The sequence below is a fragment of the Mauremys reevesii genome, linkage group 1 (genome assembly GCF_016161935.1).
Source record: "Mauremys reevesii isolate NIE-2019 linkage group 1, ASM1616193v1, whole genome shotgun sequence".
Taxonomy (NCBI): Eukaryota; Metazoa; Chordata; order Testudines; family Geoemydidae; genus Mauremys; species Mauremys reevesii.
Genome location: NC_052623.1, coordinates 212920983 through 212946779, shown reverse-complemented (window position 1 = coordinate 212946779; position 25797 = coordinate 212920983). Strand labels below are relative to the sequence as shown.

Genomic DNA, 25797 nt, shown 5'->3' with positions numbered 1-25797 from the left:
GGAGAGGATGAGGAGAGCAATGAGGAGGGAGTATTAATGCTAAGGGGAGGTTATTACAAAGATGGATGTCAGAGACAAAGAACAAATGACTTTTATGTGTCTGGTCTTCAACCAGCTACCAGAAAAGCATGTGTGTCTTGGGGTTGGGGGAGGGGGCAGAAATTTGACCCATCTGTTTCATTGTGGTACATTCTGTTGAACAACAAGCATATACAATCCTTGGCTGTATCTGTTCTAAGACAGCAGGCAGCCTGTGCAGACGTTTTGCTACATGACTCACACTTTGTGTCACCTGAGCTGTAAACAAGGGTACTGCCTGTTGCTTGTCAGTCTGTGCTTGGGAATTTATGGTTATTCTAATAAACTATAAGTGCTACGGCAAGCAGCATCTGTCTTACCAATTCAGTCATATTAGCTGCCCAAAACTATTTGTCTCTATCTTCTACATATTGTTTAAAACACATGCAAACACTTAAAGTCAGTAGAACTTAGGCTTCTAAGTGACTTAGGCATTTCTGAAAATTTACCCAATATGTTTTATTGTTGATCTTCCTTCAAATAGCTCCTAACTACTGCTGAGTTATTGTGAGTTAGATGGTACAGTCAGGCAGACTGTATCAATTCCTAGATAAATAGATGGCTGATTAAAAGAATGTAGCTCAGGCATCCACAACAAAAATAGTGAAACCACATCTTATTTTAATTTAATTAAATGATTTGTCACATCTTGACCTGATTTATTATTGGGAAGCTGAGCCATTTATATGTATGTGCTCTATGGGTCCCAGATCAGCTATACTACTGTGAAGTCCTAGGGGTACCGTGCATGTCTCTTGTTAGTGCAGCTACAAGGGCAAACAAATCTAATTGCAGCTCTACGTTAATGTTGGATTTAATACGGCAGCTGCTATATTGAGATTTTCTGTAGTCGAATCTTCTAAACCAGTTTTCTTCAGTAACAACAATAATACACAACAATATGCCAATCTCCTACTACCCTTCCCAATGCGGAATGCTGCTGAGTTAGTTGTCCATGTTTGGAACATCTGGCACTAGGCGTCATGCTTAAATACTGGGCAAATACAAATCTCTGTAAGTGAGAGCTGCTGCGGTAGGCATGAAAGCTGCTGCTTTAAAATGATCAAGAATGCTCCTTGAAAGAAATTGAGCACCTAACAATATTTCTAATGTTTCAAGAAGCTTGCAATATAATGTTGGGCAAATAAACTAGACCAGAGTACTACTGGGAAACTTGGCAGTGCTATAGATAAATTTCAGGGTGGAGCCCATGATCTGGGTTCTTCAATATGGCCTATTAACTTATTCATTCTTAATAAGGAGGTTTAAATGACAGAAACTACAGGGCTCCACTCACAATACGTTTTTTTGGAGTGGATAATCCTGGCCCCATTGCATGCTAGGGCCTGACTCTTCCACAGTGCACACCTTCATACTGAGGATGAAGGAACCAGCAGTCTCCTCTATTTTATACAAGTTGAATGGGGCCCAGCAAGAAGCCCTGGATTAGGCAAAATGTGAATGTCCCTGTCCCTGACCTAAACAAATACAAAGCTAAGACCTGTTAAATGCACGTCTTCATGCCCTGTTTTTCAAGGACATTCAGATTAAAAGAACTCATGAAATGAACACGTCAGTGTGCTCTGCACGCCTGTGTCGGTGCTGCCTGAAAGAAATCCAGAAATAAGTACGTGCATAAGACTATAATGGCCCAGAACTTCTCATTCCAGTGTAAATCAGGAATAACTCTCCTGAAGCCAATGGAGTTACATTGGGATATAACAGATGGATGTCAGTGAGAGGGATCAAGCCCAATGGTCTTGCAGCAACACTACATCTGGAACAGGAATCCGTACGTCAGGGACTGACTGTGATAAGGGTACGGGCTCAAATTGTTTCACTTACTCCTGAGAGAGATCACTGAAGCATAGTCACTAGACGTGCATTTACAGATACAGAGATGGGGATGGTAGTTGCTCAAAGTTAATTATGTGGGTTTGGAGGGGGAGTGGCATTCAGAGATAGTTCAAGTATATTTGGGACACCTTGTGGTGCCACTCATTTTGACCCCTTTCCATTTGCAAGTCCCAAGAGCCAATGTGTCACTTGCTTTGGCAGTGGAGGGAGGGCAGATCTTAAAGGGTATGTCTACACTGCAATGAAACAGCTGCGGCTGGCCTGTGTCAGCTGACTCTGGCTTGCAGGGCTTGGGCTGCAGGTATAATTGCAGTGTAGACATCCTGGCTCAGAGTCCCAGAGCCTGGGCTCCAGCCCAAGCCTGGACATCTATACTGCAATTGTATAGCCCTGCAGCCCAAGCCCTGGAAGCCAGAGTCAGCTGACATGGGCCAAATGCAGCTGTTTTATTGCAGTGTAGAAATACCCAGAGTGTGAGAGAGAAGGTGCACAGATCTGGGTGGGGGAGAGTTTTAGGGAATAGTGGATGGAGCTTTCCTGTTAAATGGAAGGAGAAAAAAGACCTTTGTTGCGGCCAGTCAGGGTTTCATTACACAGAAGGTGGCTCTGGTTCCTAAGGGGGCTAAATTATCCCCACAGAGCTCTGAGTTAGCACAAAGACGCTCATGCTCCACCTCATGCTACACTGTTACAGGAACAGTAAACAGCACACGTTAGTGGGGGGGCGGGGGCATGACATTGGGCCCACTTGTGAGTGCAGGTTTTGCAGCATTGTCTGAACTGCCTTGAGACTAGAATAGCACAGGCTGCTGCCAAAGTGTGAGATGCATTACCTGAGCTGTGGGGGACATTGGCCAGCCCTTATTGGAACCTGGCATAGAATTTAATAGGAGTGAAACCAACCAGCAGAGTTCTCCAAAAAAACTATCCTAAAACCCTGTGCAAATGAATAGAGAATTATATCCCTGCTGTAGAAGTCTATAAATTGATTTAAAATGCTGTAGAAGCATTATTATTCTTTATCCAGTTGTACAGGATGATTCCGTAAAGAAAACGGCTGCAGAGAAGGATGATCTGGTGGGTAAGGCACTGGACTGAGGGTAACATGTTTAAATGTGACTTAGAAGCCTAAGGCTCATTACAAGTCAAAGGGATGTAAGCTCCTAAGTCATTTTTGATAATGGGACTCAAGCTCCTACGTCATTTAGACATTTTAAAAAATATTGGTTCCCTGCTGTGCCATAGACGTCCTGTGTGACCTTGGACAAGTCACTTAATCTCTGTGCCTCAGTTTCCTAGCTAGGGATAATAATACTCTATTTCTCTCACCCTTTCTCTGTCTTGATTAGTTAGACTGCAAACTCTTAGGGACAGGCACTGTCTCCTACTATAGGTTATCTGAATACTGTCTGCCACAATGGGACCGCAGTCTTGGTTGAGGCTGCTGGGCCCTATTATAATAAAAATTAATAGCTCAGTCAGCATATCCCATTCTTGACTTGCAGAATCCCCCACTGTTCCAGTCTTAGAGACCTCCCCCGCACACTACTCTGCCAATGTCCCATGATCCTGACATGCAGCACTCCCTCATATGCCGGGGCTGGGCTCTCTTCTTTTCAGCGCAGACCTACAGTGCCCACAAATGAAAACTGATTCTTGGCTTCACTTGCACTAATCAATGGTGAGGAATTTTGTAATGATTTTGCCCTGTGGACATCATCTAATGAAAACTAGGTGGGTGCCATCCAATTAATTGCAACACACTAATAAATAATCTTCTGTACTATGTAGAGGCCCCAAGAGTCACCAGTGAAGCTACTACCATTTTATTTTAACATCTCTGATTTTTGTGCCACATTTACTTATCTTTACTGGAGATGCAAATGAAACACAGTATGTTTGAGGTAAATCAGTCCCAGATCTGCAAATCTATAAAAGGGGAAAACCTTCCAAGAGGTTCTACTTGAGAGTGTATCTTAAGAATCCCCCTCCAATCCCCTGTCCTATCAATAATCACTTACTTGTAAAATTCCTGCGTGCCTCATAGCTAAAGGTTTTGTCCAGGGTTCGGATCTCAGCCAGCTCCTTCTCTTCCTCCAGCAGTAAGCGGACAATTCTCTGGCCAAGAAATCCCCCTGCTCCTGTCACCAGACAGCTCACCCCAGCTAAAGACATGGCACCTGATTGCTCCCTAGCTGCAAACCAACCAGCTCCAGACCCAGGAAAGGCAGCTCCTCTTCCTGACTGGGAAGAAAAAGACACAGCATCAGCTTCAAGGAGCCCAGTGAAATCAGTGATAACACCAGAAAGGGATTCCAGCGGAAAAAACAACCCAGTTTCAGACACCAACCCTAACTCAACAACTTCATTAACCTGTCAATTAACTTCACTGATACATTAATATTAGAAGTTGCCTATACATTTTTTTCACAGCAAATCACTAAGCACTTACTAATTAGATATTATATATAAGATGAGGAAATTCACAAATTGGAAGAAGTTAACTATTAAAATCAATGTATATAATAAATAAACCTCTCAGTCTTCTGTCTCTGGCCCTGGTTCTAACTTCCTAGGGTTCAGGAGGCAGGAACTAAAGAGCAGCCGGTATTTATGTACTGCACATCTGGCACTACACTTATCTCCCTTTCCCTCCCTCCCTCCCTCCTCACTTGCCTTGGATTAATGATGACACAAAGACTCCCCCGTACCCGCTCCTCATCGGTTTGGAGAACATCCTTGAAGTAACTGACTTCTGAATGCCCGTTTAAATGTAATCCTTTGTGCCTAGTCATTCTGGGACAGAAATAAAATCCCCCTGTGAATATTTTTGTTGCAGCCTCTGCCCGGTGCTGGAGCTCGGACCCTTTCCCGCTAACTTAACCCATGGAAAGGGCCAAACTGTGAGTTTTGTTTCAGAGGTTTCGGCCTGTTTGGCTTATGCTTCTCATCCTTCCCTTGTTGTTGGAGAGTGGGTGCTCATGCCTCAGGGCCTGCCTTTTCTCCTAACCCAACAGCCACCGTGGTAGGAGTGAATGGCCCATCCGTGCACAGCTCTAGCTGATCATCGAGGAGACAGGATGCACTCTCCTTGCAGAGGCAGAATCACGGTTCCCAGTGTGCCCTGCTGTTCTTCCATAATAGCCTGTGTCATTGGGGGAGGCAGAGACAACTTGGTGCTCTCAGAGTTGTTGGAGGTCTGGAGAGTTGGGGGCAGGGAGCAGAGGAGTTACAGCTATGGAAACTCTTAAAGATAGGGTCTATATACTTAAAGGCATATACGTTCTCTTTTAAGTCATCTATAAACTCATGTATTTCAGGCAGCCATGGACTTCCCAGCAATGGGGAGAGGCCAGTGACCCTCCAGGTCAGCCTGACTGACTGGGCGGGCAGGCTAATGAGGGAATCAAGAGGCCAGGGAGGTCTTCTCCTCCCTGTGATCTGGAATTGCCTGGAACAGAGGGGGGCCTACCCAGGAGAGAGCAGAAGCCTGAGCTGAGCTGGGGAGCAGGGCCATGCAGCCAGAGAGAACCAGAGGAGCAGCTCAGGAAGCAGACCTGTGCTGGGAGCAGAGCCACAGAAGCAGCCCACGGAACAGACCTGTCCTGAGAGGAGAGCTGCAGCAACCAGAGCCAGAGGGGCCAGAGATGCAGCCCAGGGAGCTGGAGGCAGAGCAGCAGCAGTGCTGAGGCTGGCGCTGGAGGCTCAAAGCAGTCCAGAGCCAGGTGCGGTGAGCAGCGGGGGAGAGTGAGGGGGATCCTGGGCAGAGGAACCAGCGCAGGGAGACGCCCCCAGCCAAGAGGTCTTGCAGGCCAGACTTGGAGGGGGATCGTAACCCCTACGGGGCGGGAACAATGCTGGGTCCTGGAGCCTGAGAGCATGTGGCCACTGCCAGAGCAAGTGTCCGACCCTCAGCATCCCTGCAGCACATCCAGGGCCTGAGAAGGAGGCTCGGGACTTGTGAGGAACAGACTGTGCAGACTGTGAACTTCCCTTACGTTCCAGAGACAGCTGGTTGTGATGTCCCCGTGCCACAGAGCGGGATGACGGGTTTTCCTTTAACCTTTTCCATTCTTTCCTTGTTTTTTTTTAAAATCGATTACTGTTTAATAAGTTGTATTTGCTTTGAACTGTATGAAATGATCAGTGGGTCAGGGAAATGCCCAGTGCAGAGAGAGCACCCTGGAGTAGCCTCTGCCCCAAGTGACTACAACAAGGTTGGGGGCCGAGCCCCTCAGGAATCCTGGGCCCAGCCTTGCTGGGGTTACGAGGACTCCGCCACACAGGAGAGTGGAAGGGGAGCCCTCGAGGTCAGGAAGGTGTCTGGGTAAAGGAAGTGGGAGTGAGGACTCAGATCCTTTCGCTAGCCCATTTAACCGGGGTAGTGGATAAGCCAGGAAAGTTCCCCACAATAGCGGGACCATTCCCCTTCTTAAAGAAAGGTCCCAGAAGGTCTGGTGGCATCACTTTACCTCTCAGCACCTATGAACTCTGTGAGCTCTCAACCCTAAGAACACAACAAAATATGCGAGAGGAGTGGGACTTCAGTGCAAGTTTGGGGTGCTTTGCACCTCCTGAGTGGGCCGACAGAGGATTCTTTCAATGCCAAATAAGTTTTAAAAAAAAAGATTCCTCCATGGCAAGGGAAGAAAAGAATCTACGGATTCAAATCTCTTCCCAAGGAAAGTCAATAAACGCTGCTAGCTGTGCAACAAGCTTGTGGACTTGTTCACCCAAATAGAGAAATGCTCACTCTGACGACCCCTCTGAATTAGTTGCCTAGAAGTGTGTGCTGCTGTAGCAGGGTGACCCCCTGCTTCGGCCCAGAGGGGTTTAAAAGTGGCCTGGCAGGGCTTGAGAGCGGCGGTTCTCAAGACTGGGCTAATGGAGGAAGTGGCTGCAGGTGAGGCCACGCCCCAAACTGAACCACAGCTGGCCCCTATAAAAGGCCAGGGAGCCAAAGGCAAACAGTCTCTCTCTGCCTTCAGAGGGAGATGGGTCTGGCTGCTTAGGAGCTGAGATAAGTACCTAGGGTGAAGCAGGGCTGGGGAAAGGCTGAGGAGCTGAGGAGATCTAGCCAGGAAAGCCCCAGGCTGCGGCCTAGCACAAGGCCAATGGGTACTGGGGGTTGCAGAGGGCAGCCCAGGGGTAGGCCAAAGCAGCAGGTCCAAACCCAACCCTGCCAATGATGAATAGGCTGATACTGCAGTCTGCCCCAGGGTTTGGGGCTAGACAATGACTGACAGTAGCCACATACTGAGGCAAGGTAGGGATAGAGGGTGGGGGTTCCCTGAAACAAAGGGGGAAGCCCAGAGCGAAAAAGGGTTACTGCCAGGGGGCAGCACCCCGGAGAAAAGGGGCACTGGGTCCAGGGAGGGACACGGGGGCCTGAGAACAGGTGGATCACCAGCCTGCAGAGGGCGCTCCGGTGCTGAACAGAGCTAATTCCCAGAGTAACCAGCAGGAGGCGCCACAGGGGTGAGTCAACCCGTTTACAGCTGCCAACTAAAAAATTCTTATTGTTAGAAAGCCCTAGTAGGACTGTCGCAACCTCCAATGGGCTTGGTCCACAAAGGGAACTTAGGCATTTCAACAGTGAGCCTAACTTTAAGCACCCTACTACTCTGTGTGTGGACTCCACCACCCTGATTTAGGTGCCCAGGCTCCCTATAAAATGCATGCAGAGAGTCAGGTGCCTAAGAATGGGAGCCATAAAAGCCAGCATGTTAGGTGGGAAGCTGTTGAAGTTTGCCAATAGCAAATGTCTAAGTCCCAGCTCTCAATGGGAGTTAGGCACCTAACTGTGAGCCAGAGGGAGATGCCTGTCATCACCTGGGAGTCACAGATGTGAATCCTCTTCCGGAGTTAAGTGCCTAACCCAGGTCATCCCTTCCTCACAAAAAACAAAGGCAGCAGTGGTGCTCCCCTATAGCCCAGTGGTTAATGCACACCTATAGGAGACTGAGGCTCAAATATGACTTGAATTCACATCCCCCACCACACCTCACAGATGAGTGCCCTCACCATCTGACTATAGGGTATTTTATGATAAGTAGGGCTCTTTTTGGATATTAGGAAAAACTTTTTCTCTAGGAGGGTGGTGAAGCACTGGAAGAGGTTACCTAGGGAGGTGGAGGAATCTCCATCCTTAGAGGTTTTTAAGGTCAGGCTTGACAAAGCCCTGGCTGGGATGATTTAGTTGGGGATTGGTCCTGCTTTGAGCAGGGGTTTGGACTAGATGACCTCATGAAGTCCCTTCCTACCCTGATATTCTTTGATTCTACCAAAGTCATGGTCGATTTCATGGTCATAGGTTTTTAAAAATCATAAATTTCATGATTTCAGCTATTTAAATCTGAAATTTCACAGTGCTGTAATTGTAGGGGTCCTGACCCAAAAAGGAGTCATAGGGGAGTCGCAAGGTTATTGTAGGGGAGGTTGCGGTACTGCTACCTTTGCTTCTGTGTGGCGACGCTGCCTTCAGAGCTGGGCAGCTGGAGAGTGGCAGCTGCAGGCCAGGAGCCCAGGTCTGAAGGCAGAACTGCTGCAAGCAGCAGTGCAAAAGGACGGACGGCATGGTATGGTATTACCAACAGCCACTGCTGTCCAACTGCCCAGCTCTGAAGGCAGCGCAGAAGTAAGGGTGGCAATACCATGATCCCTCCCTAAAATAACCTTACAACCCCCCTGCAACTCCCTTTTGGGTCAGGACCCCCCCAATGTAAGACATGCTGGTCTGCCCCCTGAAATCTGTACAGTGTAGGGTAAAAGCACACAAAAGAGCAGATTTCACAGTGGGAGACCAGATTTCATGATCCATGATACATTTTTCATGGCTGTGAATCTGGTAGGGCCCTAGTGATAGGGCTCTCCTGGTGAAGCTGTTCTGCATTTATGAAAGTGGGTGCCGTAACCACTAGACTATAGAGTCCGTCTCTCTCTCTCTGGCCCAAAGAGAGTTGGAGCAGGCACTTAAAAAACTCTTATTTAACCCTTAGCATAAATAATTCCTAAACGTCCTTCCCCTTTTTACACAGTGTTAATGAATAGTGCTTAGTCACTAGCCAAGGATTTGGTGTATAGCTCTGGAACCATCATTTCTATTTTAAACCCTCCCCACTCCCCCCATCCCCAGGCTTTCAGATATAAACAGCAAATCAAAAATGTCATTGGGCCCAAGGAATAAAGAGGATTTGCAAGTTTATGCACATGATAAGACAATTTTTGCAAGTGTTTCAATGGCAAGTCCTTGGAAATTCCTCCCTTATGACAACAAATCTTTAAAAAAGTTATCTGTGATTTTCTGCTCAGCTGTTATAGTTCAAAACCTTGAAACTATATATTCCCATCAGAGGCTGGTGCAAAAGTTTTCTTTCTGGGTGACATGATGAGTTTGTTAAGAAAAAACTAATGAGTTTGATAGCTAATGATCAAACTCATTAGTGCTCTGTGGGCCCTCTTCATAAATTCATCCCAGGATTTCCAAAGAAAGCAAACATATTTTTTCTTGGAGGAAAACTGAAAATTTGATTTAATCAGAGAAAAATATTAAAACTCTTTAGGACACAATATTTACTTGTAGTTCTATTATCCATCACACCTCAGAGACTTAGTAAGGCTCACTACTTGAACGTGAGACCTGCACAGAACACTCTAGTGGCTACAGGGAAGGTGGGAGATGGGGAAAGAAAGGTTTGTGTGCCAAGACTTCCAGTTCTTCCTGTTTATTGTCCATGTTCCTTGCATTAGTGTATAAACATCTAAGGTGTTTACCAGGTTGTCCCATTATTTTCCCACTTGTCTCGCTAATGATGTGATTGCTATTTCCCATGTTCCCCCTCCAGCCCTTTGTTGAGGGCACCATTTTTATTTCCCTGTGGGCTTTTGTCACTAAGATTGAGGGAAGCTACTAGGAGATTTCCTTAAAGATCAGTCTTGGGATCAATCTTATTTCATGTTTTCAGTACTGACTTTGGCACAAAGTAGAAGTGTGCTAATGAAATTTGCTGATGAAACAAAGTGGGGAGGCATCGCCAGTACAGGGGTAGATTGGAATCTTGTACAGGAAGAACTAAATGTCCTTGAGGACTGAAGCAACAGAAATGGGATGAAATTTAACAGTACAAAGTACAAGGGTGCGCCTGCTGCTGGAATACTGTGACCAGTTCTGGCCTCTCAATTCAAGAAGGATGTTAATAATTGGAATGGGTTCAGTGAAGAGCCACGAAAATGACTAAAGGATTAGAAAACATGACAGATTCAAGGAGCTCAGTCCATGCAGCTTAACAAAGAGAAGGTTGAACAGTGACTTCATTACAGTTAAGTTCCTAAATGGGGAACAAATATTTGATAATGGGCTTTTCAATCTAGCAGAGAAAGGTATAACACAATCCAATGGCTGGAAGTGGAAGCTAGATACATTCAGACTAGAAATGAGGTATAAATTTTTAACCGTCAAGGTAATTAACCACTGGAACCATTTATCAAGGGTCATGGTGGATTCTCCATCACTGGCAATTTTTAAATCAAGATGGGATGTTTCTCTAAAAGATCTGCTCTATGAGTTACTTTGGGGAAGTTCTATGGCCTGTGTTATACAGGAGGTCAGACTAGATGATCACAAAGGTCTCTTCTGACTTTACAATCTATGAATAGTTTAGTCTCCTGAGGAGTGTAGTTGGTCTAATTCCAGTTGTTGGCTTTAGTGTGTGGAGGCTGAGTGGTGTTGGTGGCCTTTGATATAGAAGAGCTTAGATTAGCTGATCTGGTGGGCCCTTCTGGCCTTGAACTCTGACTCTATGATCCTTCTTCATCAGATGTAGCCCATTCAGCCCAGCAATCCTCTTTCACAGAAAAGCATCCCATGGTTGAGGAAGCCACCACCTTCCTGTCGACACCAGCTGTGCGCCTGCATGCAGTTTGTTACAACCTCTCATTAAGGAAACAGGGTTTATAAATAAATATGGTAGAAAAAAATCACCAGTTTCTCTTCCTAAGGAAAACTGACCTGCAAGGCCCCCAGATTTGCTGTTCAGCAAAAGGACAACAATAGGAACATGTCTCTGTTACATATTCATGTTCGGAACCATTATTTCTTTATCACAGTTCTTCAACTTTTTCATCCTGCAATTCGCTGCCTTATAGTAGAGAGCCTCTTGTGGACACCTCCCCTCCCAATCTCTCCTTCCCCATCTCCCACCTCAGCTGTAGCCACCACCTCACAGCAGTTAATATTAGAAGAGGGTTAAGGATGAAAAATTATGCACTGTAATGTGAAGAATACAGCTATATCCCAGCTATTTCCTCTTCCTGGGTACAGATTTTTACATTAATTAGGGCTGAATTTCCCTACAGCCGGTAGCACCCTTTGTGCTGCCTTTCCGTATGCATTGCAGCTCAGTTCTGCCCTCCTGATGTGTTTACAACACTTCCAGGTTTGAGATCATCAGTAAATATGGCTTTGCTTGAATTTACACCAAAGAAACTCCCAGCAAATAAAGACACAAAGCAAGTGTGCAGGAGGCAGAAAAGGGGGCTTGGGTTTTGGGGTGGGGACTAATCCAGTTTGTGAAAAATAGCTTCTGAAACCCTTCCAGATCTCTGGTCTGAGGACATTGTGACAACGGTAGCTCTCACCCCTTGTGGAATTCTGTGATGGGTATTTTATAGCAAAGTTACCAATGTATATATATATTTTTAAACTGCTGTTTTTATTCTCTCTCCCAGAGCCTGAACATGCTGCCGCCACTGCTCCATGCCAGCCCAGGAGATGGGAGAGACAAGGGGGCCACTTCAGAGCTGTCCCCACAGGTGTCCTGGGTTATCAGTATGATGCATTGCTGCTTTGTTGGGGAACATCCTTGAAATCTATCACAGTGCTTGATGTGGTGTTATTCCTGGGCTTTATCTATGTGGTTGAGTGTCTTCCAGCAAGGTTTGTTATCACTGGAACACAGAGAAAGTCCCCCAAGTGAAGGACTCTAGAGTATCAGTGCAGACATATTTATCTCAGAGGCAACTTCAGGTCTTAACAGGACAAGATTAGTAGATGGGTTTTCCCTTCTGCCTGTTAAATCAATCTAAAAGTGGGATGTTGCACGAAGTCACTTGTCAATGTAATGGCTCCTCCCAGCAGCTACATGAAACATTGGAATATGCCAAGTGTAATTTAAAAATAAAAGAGTAATAAGTGATTTGCAATGCCAGATCAGACCCATTGTCCATGAAGTCCAGTGGCCTATGCTTGAAATCTCAAATGATCAATAAAAGTCCCTCATAATGTGCCTGGCCAATTCTGTAATGGTGCGACCTTCCTCCTGAGCACAGCGGTGATCAGTTTATGTCCTGAGGCATCAGATTAAAATTTGCTTACTCATTTCTTAACATGCATAACTACATAAATGTCTGGTATTAAAATACGTATAGGCTTTTCAGAGGCACTAATCACTGTAGCATTTGAGCACCTCACACTTCTTAATGAAATAAGCTTCCCTTCCCCCATCCTCATGCTTGAAGTAAGGACATAAGAATAATAATTAATAGTATTCAATTAGCTCCTATAGGCCCTACTCACTGTTTGGGCCCCCACTGCCCGGGTACTTATATGCTAAATAGTCAAGACGGACAAAGGGCTGTAGAAAGTGACAAGTGAAATATTAAAAGGTACCAAACTTGGTAGTTGCTTGTCTGTGTTTATATGCTATCACGTATCAAAAAATCTATGTGAAAGAAAGTTATTTAGGTTGATAAGAGAAACACTTGAAAGTTAGGAAATGCCAGAATGAAGAATGTTTATGCAGCCTTACTTAACTTCGCATCACCAGGGTATTTGAGCCTCACAAACATTAATGAATTTACCTTCACAATTTCCAGCTGAGATAGCAGAGGTCTATTATTCCCATTTTATAAATGGCCAACTGAGTAAGGTACAGATAGATTAAGGTTAAAATTTACAAAAAGCTCCATAACTTTTGGGCTATTAGTGATTGCACCCCAACTTGAGGCCTTGGGTTGATTTTTTCAAAGTATTTTGCATTTTTTATAGTATTTCATATGTTGAAAACATGGTTCAGACATTAACTAATTAACACCAGAACATCTCTGGCCACTAGGGGTGGGGAGAATATTATTATCCACATTTTATAGATTGGGAAAGTGAGACAGAAAGATGAAGTGACTTGATCAGGGCCACAAGGTGAATCAGTGGCAGAGACAGGACCTATCTGACTCCAAGGCCTCTGCTCATTAAGGCAGTATAATCTTTAGGAATGTCAGAATGGCTGAGCATCAACTCTGTCCATTGAGTTCAGTCACAGATGTGTGCACTTTGCTCCTCGTCAAATCTGGCCCCAGGAGCTTTACATTGGGCATCTAGAAAATGAGGATCACACAATTGATGGCCTCCTGAAAAAATTTTGAATTAAGTGATCCAGTCTCACATAACAGCTCTCCATCTCATAATTAGTCTAGCAAAGGCTGGCCACTGGGACAGAGTTTGGAAGCCCTACTGGACTGTGGAATTGTCTCTCCACCAAGTGAGACTCAGATGCCCCTTGACTCCCCTTTTCCCCCCCCACGACTTTTTGGCTCCATGGATCAGATTGGGAAAGATAAAGTGCGGATAACGCTCCAACACAACAAAGTTAAACACCACTCACAGCAAATTGTGCACATTGCCACAATATGGTATTTCCTCTCCTTTCTAACATGTTTTGGTCAGCAGTGATATAGTTAATGTAACCCTTCTGTGAAGTGAAGCCAGCAGCAACAAGGGCCGGGTTCAGTATCTAGGGGTTCCTTTTCAACAATACAACACAGAACCAGCCTGAGCACCCACCCAGTGACCTGGAACAATTGCACACCATCCCTGGGCACCTCTAAGAGGCAATACTTCCCCTCTCGCAAGCACAGAGTCTGAGTGTAGCTAAAACTTTTAATAAAAGGAGGGAAGTAAATCAGCATTAATTTGTGAAAACACCGCAACTAGGGTTCATAAACATAAACCATGAGCAAAAGACTCATCCCCAAGTAAGTTGGTCAGTATCCTTTTCCTCTCAGGTTCTTAAGTCCAGCAACCCAAAACTCCCTTTAACGTGCCCGTTCCTTCTCCGTACCCCACTCACAGTTGCTGTCCTTGGCCAGTGCAGTCCCAGAGTTCAGAGGTTCATCCACAGTGTTCACCTCCCACCCTGTGTAGAGGGGAGGATAAAGAGGCACCTCACATGCTCCACTGCTCGAGCACTCACTTGTTGCCCCAATGGCCAATTGCCATGCTTCTCTGTGGAGCTCTGCTGTGGCCCTCTCCACCAGCTTTTCTGCTGCTTGCCACGCCTCTCCACCAGCCACCCTACCACCCACTTGCTGCGCCTCTCCACCAGCCACCCAGCTGGCCACTCACCAGGATGTCTTCAGGGCCCCACACTTAACACAGCTCTCAGTAATTTCAGTTGTTAGTGGGGGAGCCTTACTATTGGTGCACACTGGGCACTCTTGTAATAGAGACACTGTCCCAAAATAGGTTGAATACTTAGACCTAGGTATCAGTGATTTCAGCTCTGCAGGATGTAACAAGACTCTCAATTAAATCTAAATTAGGTCTGTTATCATAACACGAAGAGCAGAAGGGGCAAAAAGTGTCTAGAATTCTTAAACAAGATCAATCCACCCACTCACCCCCAATTTATTGGGCTTTGGAACCCATGTCCCCTGCCTAGCTAGTGCCGTTCAGTTGAGGGTGAGTCCCTCCATCGGGGTATGCCAGGTACAGTTCTACTGCCCTCGGTTCACACAAGGATAACAACCCTTTATTACTCCTGCCCCGATATTGATAACAAGGCGACTGGGGATCCAACACCAGCCACAAGTGATCATTTGGGCAAGGAATCCCATCCTGCTGAGCACCTAGGCAGGGTGGGTGTGTCCATGCAAACAAGATCCGCTCCTGAGGTCTTTTTCCACAGCTCACCACTAGATGTCAGGGGAGAGCTAATTCAGCCTCTGCTTACATTAACAATGTTGTCATTTAAATGACAACTTTTCTCACATTCCCCACCCATGGGGTGGGGGTGCTGGACTCCTCCTCTCCCCACTCCCCAATCTTTGTCTTTTGAGCAGTATGCATCCACCTCTCCGCTCCGTGTTCTGTCATCTACCATCCACCCAACTCCTCCCCACCGGCCTTCCTCTCTGATGTTGACTTCTGGCTCTCTCTCTTCAATCTCTCACACTCAGCCTCAGTGACTTCAACTTCCATATTGATGACTGTGAGGGATAAAATTGTTCATTTAGAACCAGAACTAAGGGGGGTCTCTGATACTTTACACCAGGGGTAGGCAACATATGGCATGTGTGCCGAAGGCAGCACGCGAGCTGATTTTCAGTGGCACTCACACTGCCTGGGTTATGGCCACCGGTCCAGGGAGATCTGCATTTTAATTTAATTTTAAATGAAGCTTCTTAAACATTTTAAAAACCTTATTTACTTTACATACAACAATAGTTTAGTTATATATTATAGACGTATAGAAAGAGACCTTCTAAAAATGTTAAAATGTATTACTGGCACGTGAAACCTTAAATTAGAGTGAATAAATGAAGACTTTGCACACAGCTTCTGAAAGGTTGCCGACCCCTGGTTTACACAGTTACCCTTTAACTTTTAAGCCTGGGTAAAGGTATTGTGACCCTCATTGCAGTTTTTGAAGAAGAACCAGTGTTGTGATTTTTTAAGGATTTTATTATTAAATTAATAAAAACAACTAAAAATCTATTAAGATTTTCCTTAAAACTAGCTACTACAAATTTTGCTAATTATCTGTGATTTAACAATGCAATTATCAAATCTGAGTTACAACTGGAAGCGAGTTAATGAATCAACAAATTGACTGTAATATGGAATGGATTCAACAATTGTCCAAAATCATTATGTGAACACAATCAAGGTTTAAATCATGAAGTTAGCATAACACATGGCCAGTTCTTATACCTAATATCCCTGGAACCTTAAAAAGGTGTCATCTATGTCACAGCTCTGAGGCCCTTCAAAGTCTCCCCACTACTAGGTAACCTTCATTGTCGTCTCTTTCCTTGACTAATTTCCTCTCTGTGACACTAGGTCACTGGCAGTTTCTAACTTTCCCTTTTTTGGCAAAGCGGTTTCTGTAACACTCATTTATGACCCAGATTAACCCAAAATGACTTAAGTAAACATTTATTTATCATCTAAATATGCACATGCTGTTTCTTTTTGACACTCACACTCTTATTCATCCCTGAAAAGGTGTAGGAAAAAAATCAGTAATATAATGGACATCTCCACCTTAAAAAAAAAAATACAGTTAAAGAGAAATTTAGCTCTTCAGTTTGCTTGCTCTTTAGCTTTAAGGCCAGGACTTCAGATGATGTTGTTTGGTCAGTACCACATGCCAGCCGGCTTCCTTGGGCTCTTGGCAAAACAGGTTGACATGAGCTGTGAAGCCTTGATCTCATCCTTCCTTCAGCCAGCCTCAGGATGAGAGGGAGCAAAGTCGTCTTGTGTTATGGTGGCCCAAGGATCATAGCTTCCTCCGTGTTTACCTGAGTCTTTAAGGTTACAAGTTCTGGCTTTTTCTGCCCCATGGCACCTCTCTGGAGATTTTCCAAGCAAATCAATGAATTACAGACCTCATACAGACCTCAAAAACATAGTTCAATCAGAGTTAAGGGATGGGCAATTTGACCTTTCAATGATCTAGAAATGGTCTGGTCTCCTTACTGGCAGTCCAGTGATACTATAAATCACCAAGCACAGATGTCCTTCCACAGATATAAAAAGAACAGGACATGACTCCACAAATGCAGTTTTTACCCACCCAGGGTGTCAGCCATGGGTATCAATAATTGAGTTCCTCTAGGCCCCTCCAGAGTCTGTGCATGATACCTGACTTAGTGGCTATCACTGCTATTCTTCACTCACTTCCAAGCACACATATTTTCACTCTCAGCACTTTTAAAAAACATCCAAAGACTTACTGGCAACATTGAAGTGTTATAATTTTAGCCGAATGAAAAGTAACCTCCTGGTAACAGAGCTGACTCATAGCCTAGTAATATACAGCTTACTCGAGCAGAAAAATTAAAAGTTAGCAAAAAACAAGAAAATAGTTTCTGTAACCAGGCCTCACTCAGATGGTTTAAAATAAGTCATGTGGACCCCACCACTGCTGTGCACTACAAGTTCCATTGTGCACTTCGATCTAGTGCTCAAAGCACACTACAGAACTTTTACTGTGTTGCAGTTGTGTCCACATGGCCATTTAGTGCGCAGCAGGCTGGTGCGCTGTAGATTCACACCCTAGCTTGCTGCACACTAAAGCCCCATAAGTCCTCAAGTGAATTCCATACCATAATCTCAGCTGACTTTTTGCCACCTTTGATTCAATCCTCCACCTTCCTCTTTTCTCTCTGCACAGGAACTTGCTGATTTCTTCCCAGAGAAGAATTGACAAAATCTTCCCATCAGTTTATCTTCCCTTCCCTCTTTCCTCCTGCAATGCTCTCCTCCTTCTTCTTCCCACACAGATGCAGATGTTTCTCATCTATTCACTTCCTCTAACCCTTCCACTTGCTCCAGTGATCCCATCCCATCTTCTGGCATGCCCACTCTCATCCCCTCCCATACTCTGGTCTTTATTACCTCTCACTCTCTCTTCGCTCTTTTCCCTTATACTATAAATATGCTTTAGTCTCTCCTATATTAAAAAAAAATCCCATGACTCTACTTGCTTCTCTAGCTATCACCCCATCTCCCCTCTGCTCTTTCATCTCTATGCTCATTGAATGAACTAATTACAGTCACTGTCTGGGATTTCTCAGAAGCAATTCCATCCTAGACCCTCTCCAATCCGGCTTTCATCCCCGGTACACCACTGAAACAACTCTTGCCAAAGTCTCCAATAGCTTCTCCCTAGACCAGGGGTGGGCAAACTACGGCCCACGAGCCAGATCTGGCCAGCGAGCCACTTTAGGCCAGCCTGCAAGCCGTACCATGTGGCTCGGCAGTTGGCAGCGCTCTGGCCAGGGCCCTGGGTCAGGGTTGCACCACATGGCTCCCGGAAGCCATGGCATGGCCCCGCTCTGGCTCCTACGCGCTCCAATGGGAGCTACAGGGGCAGTGCCTGCAGATGGGGCAGTGTGCAGAGCTGCCTGACCGTGCCTCCACATAGGAACCAGAGAAGGGACATGCCACTGCTTCTGGGAGCCTCTTGAGGTAAGCGCCATTCGGAGCCTTCACCCTCTGAGCCTCTCCTCACACCCCAATCCCCTGCCTCAGCCCTGATCCCCCTCCCGCTCTCCAAACCCCTCAATCCCAGCCCAGAGCACCCTCCTGCACCCCAAACCTCTTATCTCCAGCCCCACCCCAGAGCCCCCACCCCCAGCCAGAACCTGCACCCCTTCCCACACCCCTGCCCCAGCCCTGATCTCCCTCCCACCCTCCGAACCCCTCAGTCCTAGCCCAGAGCACCCTCCTACACCCCAAACTCTTCATCCCTAGCCCCCCCCCCCGACCCCACCCCCCCCAGCCCCCCAGCCCCAATATGGTGAGCAGTCATAGCCCACCATACAATTTCTATTCCTTGATGTGGCCCTCGGGCCAAAAAGTTTGCCCACCCCTTCCCTAGACAAATCTCAGAATCAGTACTCCATCCCCATCCTCCTTGACCTATCAGCTGCCTCTGATGCAGTCAACATTCTGTTCTTCTTGAAATCTTGTCCTCCCTTGGCTTCCATTACTCTGCTCTCTCCTGATTCCCCTCCTACACCTGTAATAACTCCTCCAGTATGTCCTTTGGAGGATCCTCCTCATTTCCCCTTCAGCTTTCTGAGGGAGTTCCACAGGGCTCTCTCCTTGGTCCTCTTCTCTTCTCCCTCCGCATCTTATCTCTGAGTAATCTCATCCACACGCACAAATTTACCTCCTCTCTTTATGATGACAATTCACAGATCTACCTCTACTCCAGACCTGTCTCCTTCTGTCCAAACTAAAATCTCAGACTGTCTCTCTGACATCTTCTTGAGAATGTCTAGCTGCAAGCTCAAACTCAGAGCTTTTATACTCTTCCCCATCCCCCAAACCTCCCCACTAACTCTTTTCTGTATCACTGCAGACAAAACCATCACCAGGCCCATAACCTGCGCATCACCTTTGACTCAGCCCTCTCTCTAGGTCCTCCCATCTGGGCTATGTCTAAGTCTCGCAGATTCTTTCTGCCTAACATCTCTAAGATATGGCCTTTTCGATCCATCCCCACAGCTAAGACCCTCCTCCAGGCTCTGACCATCTCATGTCTCAATCACTGCAACAAGACCTTTTCTCTGGCCTTGACCAATGCAGTCTTCTCCACTCAGATCCATTCAGAATGCTGCTGCAAGGATCATTTCCCTAGCCTCCCCGCTTTGATCTTGTCAACCCCTCTCTTTGCATCCCTCCACTTGCTTCCCTGTCTCAATCACATCACACATGAGGCACTTGTCTTCATGTTCAAGACTCTTCACAGCCTTTCCCCACCCTGCCTGGTGTTGTTCAGTCAATATCAAGAGGTTGACTCCTGCGTCTGGTCAGCTCACGATACCAGCCTCTTTCCTCCACTTGTTAAATTTTCAAACAAGCATCTTAATGCTTTCTCCCATGCTGCCCCATGTGGTTGGGAGGTGCTCCCCATAAATATCCTCAAACGCACTTAATTTTTCTCCTTTAAATCCCTCCTTAAAACTCTCCTTTGCCATGATGCCTACAAAAAAACTTGAGAACGGTTAAGCTGAAACCTTTCATTTAAATCAGCTTCTGTACCAAGTGACTGGAGGATAGCTAATGTGACGCCAATTTTTAAAAAGGGCCCCAGAAGCTGGGAATGGGCAACAGGGGATGGATCACTTGATGATTACCTGTTCTGTTAATTCCCTCGGGGGCACCTGGCATTGGCCACTGTTGGAAGACAGGATACTGGGCTAGATGGACATTTAGTCTGACACAGTATGGCTGTTCTTATGTTCTTATGCCACTGGTTCACTGGGACCAATGCCTACCAATACTGTCTCATTGTTTCCTTGTATTCTCCTGTCTGTCTGTATTCATTTGTTATCTCTTGTCTTGTGCTTAGATTGTAAACTCTTTGCGGCATGGACTATTTTTCTGCTCTGTACTTGTACAGTACCTAACGTGATAGGTATATGACTGAGGCGCCAAGGTGCTAGGGGGTAATCATAAAAATACCTCATTGAAGTTCATGGTGTTCAAAGCAATTGTTTAAGGCTTTCTGCTCACACAGGCAGACATCCCTGCATGAGTTACAATCACTTCCCACTTTGAAGGATTTCCTTCACAGCCATAACATTTAGATCTTTATTTGTTTTAAAAAACAAAAGCTGAGAATCCGGAGAGCAAAATGGCTCCATAAAAAGTGTGCCAGGTTTCTGACCCAATTCAAGTGGAGGTCCTGCTCTGTGTATCTGGGCTGTTGCTGTGAGGTGCTGGTTGGCACATGCACAGTTCTGAGGGATTTTGGCAGCAAGCCAGAAACAAGGTCTGTGGCGTGAATCACAGATGGGAAACAGGGGTTTTCCGCAGTTTATAATTTAGCCAGATATGAACAGATTTCCATGAGACAAACAAACAAATAGTAGGATCACTTACAGCATGTGACCCAAGAAGCAAAGCCTGAAACAAAAGTTGTTTGTAAGAAGAAATGGCGAAAATGAAAAGAGAAGAGCAGAGCAATAGGAACGGAGAAGGGCCTCGGTGCCCAGCAGTGAGTGGTATAAGAACAGGCTAGTTTAGTGGGAACAGGATCAGGCCCACAAGAGACTGTCACAACTTTTACTCAGCCATGCTGGCCCCTCCCCACCCTTACTTTCCTGTATGTCCTGCTCAGGTTGTGACTCCAGCCCCGAAAGGAGAGCAAAGGCTACTCACCCAATACTCCCTGCTACAATAAGAGGGACAAAGAGCAGGGAGAGTTGGGGCTCCGCCTCCCTACTTGCTGGCCAGAGTAGCTGATGGGTGCATAGGTGCAGTAAGCTGCTTCATGAGGAAGAATAAAGTAACTTACTTCCCCCCAGAACTAGGAAAGAGTATAACTAATGCCCAGAAAGACTCTGGATATTGAGCAGAACAGTATGTGTAATAAAACAAACGAGTGACTGTGACACTCCCCAGGGATACTCAGGGTTGTGAGGTACTTTGCCACTACCTGACATTGGCACGAAGGAGTTTGGGCCTGCTGTGATTCAGCTCCCTGAAACCAACAGCCTCTGGTCCCACCAGCACTGACTTCCTGGTCTCTGCAGACCTTGCCCTTTCTGTGCAGGCTAGTAGTCAGTACACTCCAACCCCTGAGTCCTTACAGTGCTCCCGGCAGCATCCAGCTCCTGTCACTGGACACTCACAGTAATTACCAGGTAAGCTGTCCCCATAGCGACAGAGTACACACAGCTTAACTGCTACAACTCAGGCTCTGGTCCTTTATAACAACACAGCACTGGCATCTACTGATAGTGAAAACAAATGTAAGTTTATCACAAAGATTAAGATTTAAGAGATAGTCAGCAAGGAGAACAAGAACAATAAGTTGCATGTAAAACAAAAAGGTACAACCCTCTTCTTAGGGTACATCTACACTGCAATGTAAGCCCAGGGTGAGTGGGACTCAAATCAGTAGACGCTGGATTTGATAACTTAGGGCTTGAACATCTACACTGATTTCTAGCCCTAGGTTAAGAATATTTTAACCTTGGCCTGAACCCCAGGCTCCAATGTCCACACAGACCCAGGGATTCACCAGTACTCTCCCACTGTTTTATGCCAATCTGGAGCAGCCCAAATTGACCAGATCATACTGGCCAGGTAAGCTGTATTTACAGTTGTTTTGCATTGCCAGAGAAGCACAAAGCATCTGCAGTGTACACTTCATTTTCCTCCGATCTCCTGCCCTCAAAATTTCCCCTGCCTCTTGCATCTCCCAATATTCCTGAACTCACACATCCCCGTTTCCCCATTTTCCTGAATACCTTTCCCCACCTTTTGCATCTCATATTCCCCTGCCCATATGCCCCTAGTTTCCCCCTCTTACTCTCTCTGTTGAGTAGGGCTGGTGTAACAGGTAGCGTTTGAAAAGATATATTGAGGATTAGTTATCATTTTTGCCATTAACGTTAATAACTGAAAGTTTATCTGAATAACAATTTTCTTCAGGGACACTCCCTATTTGCTTTCTTTCAAAAGGGCTTCCATGTTCCATTGTTCTTAGTGGAACATTGGTCAAGGCCAGAGAAAACTCAGGTAAGGTGCTCTTTTTCAAAATGGCCACCTTGCTCCATTGTTTCCAGGGAGAGTGAATCATAGAACCACAGGGTAAGAAGGGACCATAAGAGTCATCTAGTCTAACCCCCTGCCAAGATGCAGGGTTTGTTGTGTCTAAACCATCCAAGACAGGCGGCTATCCAGCCTCCTTTTGAAAACAGCCAGTGAAGGAGCTTCCATGACCTCCCTAGGCAGCCTGTTCCATTGTCCTACTGTTCTTACAGTTAGGAAGTTTTTCCTGAGATTTAATCTAATCTGCTATGCAGTAGCTTGTACCCATTGCCTCTTGTCCTGCCCTCTGTGGCAAGAGAGAACAACTTTTCTCCATCTTTTTTATGGAAGCCCAAAGACCACTATCATGTGTCCCCCCCCCAATCTCCTCTTTTTCAAACTAAACATACCCAATTCCTTCAGCCTTTGCTCATATGGTTTGCATTCCATTCCTTTGATCATCTTTGTCTCTTTTCTCTGGATTCTATCCAGTTTCTCTACATCCTTTCTATACAATGATGACCAAAATTGGACACAGTACTCCAGCTGAGGCCTAACCAATGCTGAGTAGAGTGGTACTATCACCTCCCATGACTTGCATGCCATGCCTGTTAATGCAACCTAAAATTGCATTTGCTTTTTTTGCAACAGCATCACATTATTGGCTCATGTTGAGGTTGTGATCCACCACAACTCCCAGATCCTTCTCAGCAGTGCTGCTGCCAAGCCAGTTATCTCCCATTCTGTATTTGTGCATTTGGTTTTTCTTCCCTACGTGTAACACCTTACATTTGTCTTTGTTTGAATTTCATTTTGTTGTCTATAGCCCACTTCTCCAATTTATCAAGATCCCTCTGAATTTTAGCTCTATCTCCAAAGTGTTGGTAATCCTGCACCCGCCCCCCTCTCCAGCTTTGTGTCATCTGCAAATTTTATCAGTATGCTCTCTATTCCTATATCTGGGTCATTAATAAAGATGTTAAATAACATCGGACACAGAACAGATCCCTGTGAAACCCCAGTTGAGCCTTCCCTCCAATCGGACATCATCTATTAATAGTTACTCTTTGCTTGTGGTTGTTTAATCAATGATGTAACTACTTAACTGTAGTTCCGCTGAGCCTGCATTTCCCCAGCTTATTTATCAGAGTGTCTTCTTGTTAAGAGCAGCCTGTGGCTTGAATGCTATTAAAAACAATAGGAGATAGTTGCCCTTCTCAAAATGGCCACCTAATTGTGGGCAACGTCTGACCTCAGTCCTGTTGAGAACAATGGGAAATAGTATCTATAAGTGCTAGGAGTACCTATAAGGTCATTTTTATGGCAGGGGATTAAAAAATTTAAAAATGTGGTTTCATTCCAATTCTGAACAAAACCCAAACATTTTGAAATGCTTTGCGAAAGGAAATGGAGCTGTAGCTCCAGGGCAGTCCACATAATGGGCTGTTTCAGAGTCACAACTCCTGGAAGCCCTGGAAGCCTTACTGCCAAGAGCCAAAGCCTGGAATCCCAGGCTTCCCAAAAAAAAACATTAGGTGGCTGTCAAGGAGATGGGCAGGTGAAATGGCAGGAAACCAGGCAGGTTCCGTCAGAACTTGGTTAAAACTGAATCATCTTTGCAAAACATTTTGATTTCAACAAATTAGCAAATTCCGATGAAAAAATGTTTAGCTGGAATTTTCAAGTCAATTTTAGTAGCTGTTTCGAAAGAATGTGGTTCTATATGGAATTCTCTGTAGTAGAACATTATTTATCAGGCCCTACTGAGGAAGAAGCTAAATAATGTCAAGCCACATTGGGCCCAAGTCAAAGCAGTCCTCGAGAGATGGCTCTCTCTTTCCCTCTCTCTTGGTTTATCAAAAAATCAAATTAAATATTTAATGAAAATGAACATAATGCCCCAAGTGCTGTAGACACGGCAAGCTAGAGCCACAGCTGATGTAAATCTGCATCAAATTTACTTTGATTTACATGAGCTGAAGTTTCTGCTTGCCAAGACACAGCAAATCACCCAACTAATTCACAGACTTCTTTGGAAGGGATAGAAATCCCATGTTAATAATAAAAATCTCCATACATCCAAATTTTCAGAAGGACTAGAGCTTCCAGATAGTATACACAATATTAAAGTAGGCCTGTGATTTTATATCTTTTTCAGACTGTCTATTCCATATGCTCACTTTAAACTGGATTAAATTGAACAAATTCATTTTAATTTCTTGTGGTTTGATGTTTGGAATAAAATCATGGATTGAGGGAAAGGTTTTATTTGCTAACATTTTAAGATTGGAGGAAAATATCCTGTCAGTGTAGACCAGAGATATTCAATTATTTTTTGTCAAGGTCCAGAATCCAGAGAAACATATTTTACAGCGCAAGTGCCCCTGTTCAACAAACACATACAATGCTGTACATTAATAATAATATACCCTATTGCTTATATTTTTAGTGTATTAATGAAAAATAAGATCAAACCACTGTATAACTTAAAAATAACCTCCATTAAAGATGTAATAAATTACATCTGAGACTTTGAAAAAGTGCACAGATAACATTTCAAATAGATGCAAATATTAGCATTAAAACACTTTCAGACAACTATTTTAAGTTTTGAATTTGTTTTGAGTTTACAAAGAGTATTAACTTTGGTTTTGTCAAATAAAATTATTGTAGGCATGTATGTATATAGCTAGATAGATAAACATACTCAAAACTTTCAAGCCTTTTGTGGCTTATTTAATATTAGTATCAGAGTCTGAAAGAAAATAACACTTAGTACACATGAACTCTCTATCTTAGCTTCATGATTCAAGTCTTTCCAATAACAAATACACACATGCAAATATTAAGCAAAAGAATCATGAATAATTACTGTGAAATACCTGTTAAAACTGTCGTATCACTACCAATAATGTAATTGTATATGGCAATACAAATATAAAATAAAATATATGTGACTAATGTATAATTATAATACTCACTGTCAGTGGGAAAAGTGACAGGTCTTCTGCTGGACAAGGGCCTTGATGATTGGAGTGATTTCAGTCAAGCAAGACAGAGGCAATTGCACAGCTGATTATATGTCAAAATGCAGTGATTATGCGATTTAATGTTGTTCATTATTCAGAATGCCGAGTGATACACGTATGTTGAGCCAAACATAATCCAGATGTTAAATGCCACCTTCTTCAAATGTGGATACTTGGAGTCCAGCACAAGGGTTGTCCAGAGAGTTTCAGATGTAGTTTCAGTGTGCCACACCGCAAGCTCTTCATCTGCTTGTAAATCAGTAAGCTCCAGCTGTAATTTTGCTTTTTCAACATCTAGAAATGATGCTTTTGCTTGATTGCAATTTGCTTGTACCACAGCTGTGTTCCTTACAAACAGGATGACGTCTTTAACATTTTTAAATTCTTGGAACCTCTGCTGGAAGTTTTGAAGATGCCTGTCCAGAAATGACGCCATCTGATTCACTACTTAGCAGTGTCGGGAAATGCAGCTTCTCCCCGGTTTCCAAATCACTTTTGCAGAGACTC

At 44.8% G+C, this 25797-nt stretch overlaps 1 protein-coding gene across 4 annotated transcripts in view; it reads right to left on the bottom strand.

Moving 5' to 3' along the window:
* The window catches only part of LOC120396043 (3 beta-hydroxysteroid dehydrogenase/Delta 5-->4-isomerase-like), a 39211-nt gene extending 13681 nt beyond the window's left edge, over positions 1–25530 (bottom strand). For 2 of the 4 annotated variants that reach the window (XM_039520925.1, XM_039520928.1), the window contains exons 1-2: positions 4471–4582; positions 3957–4179 (exon numbers count right to left, since the gene is read on the bottom strand). In XM_039520925.1, coding sequence (XP_039376859.1) covers positions 3957–4110 — 154 coding nt within the window. In that variant the 5' untranslated portion in view covers positions 4111–4179; positions 4471–4582. Of the gene's footprint in view, positions 1–3956; positions 4180–4470; positions 4583–25242 lie in introns of those variants that run through there. The other 2 variants (XM_039520927.1, XM_039520926.1) reach the window with 2 other exon arrangements.
* Positions 25531–25797: the final 267 nt, after the last annotated feature.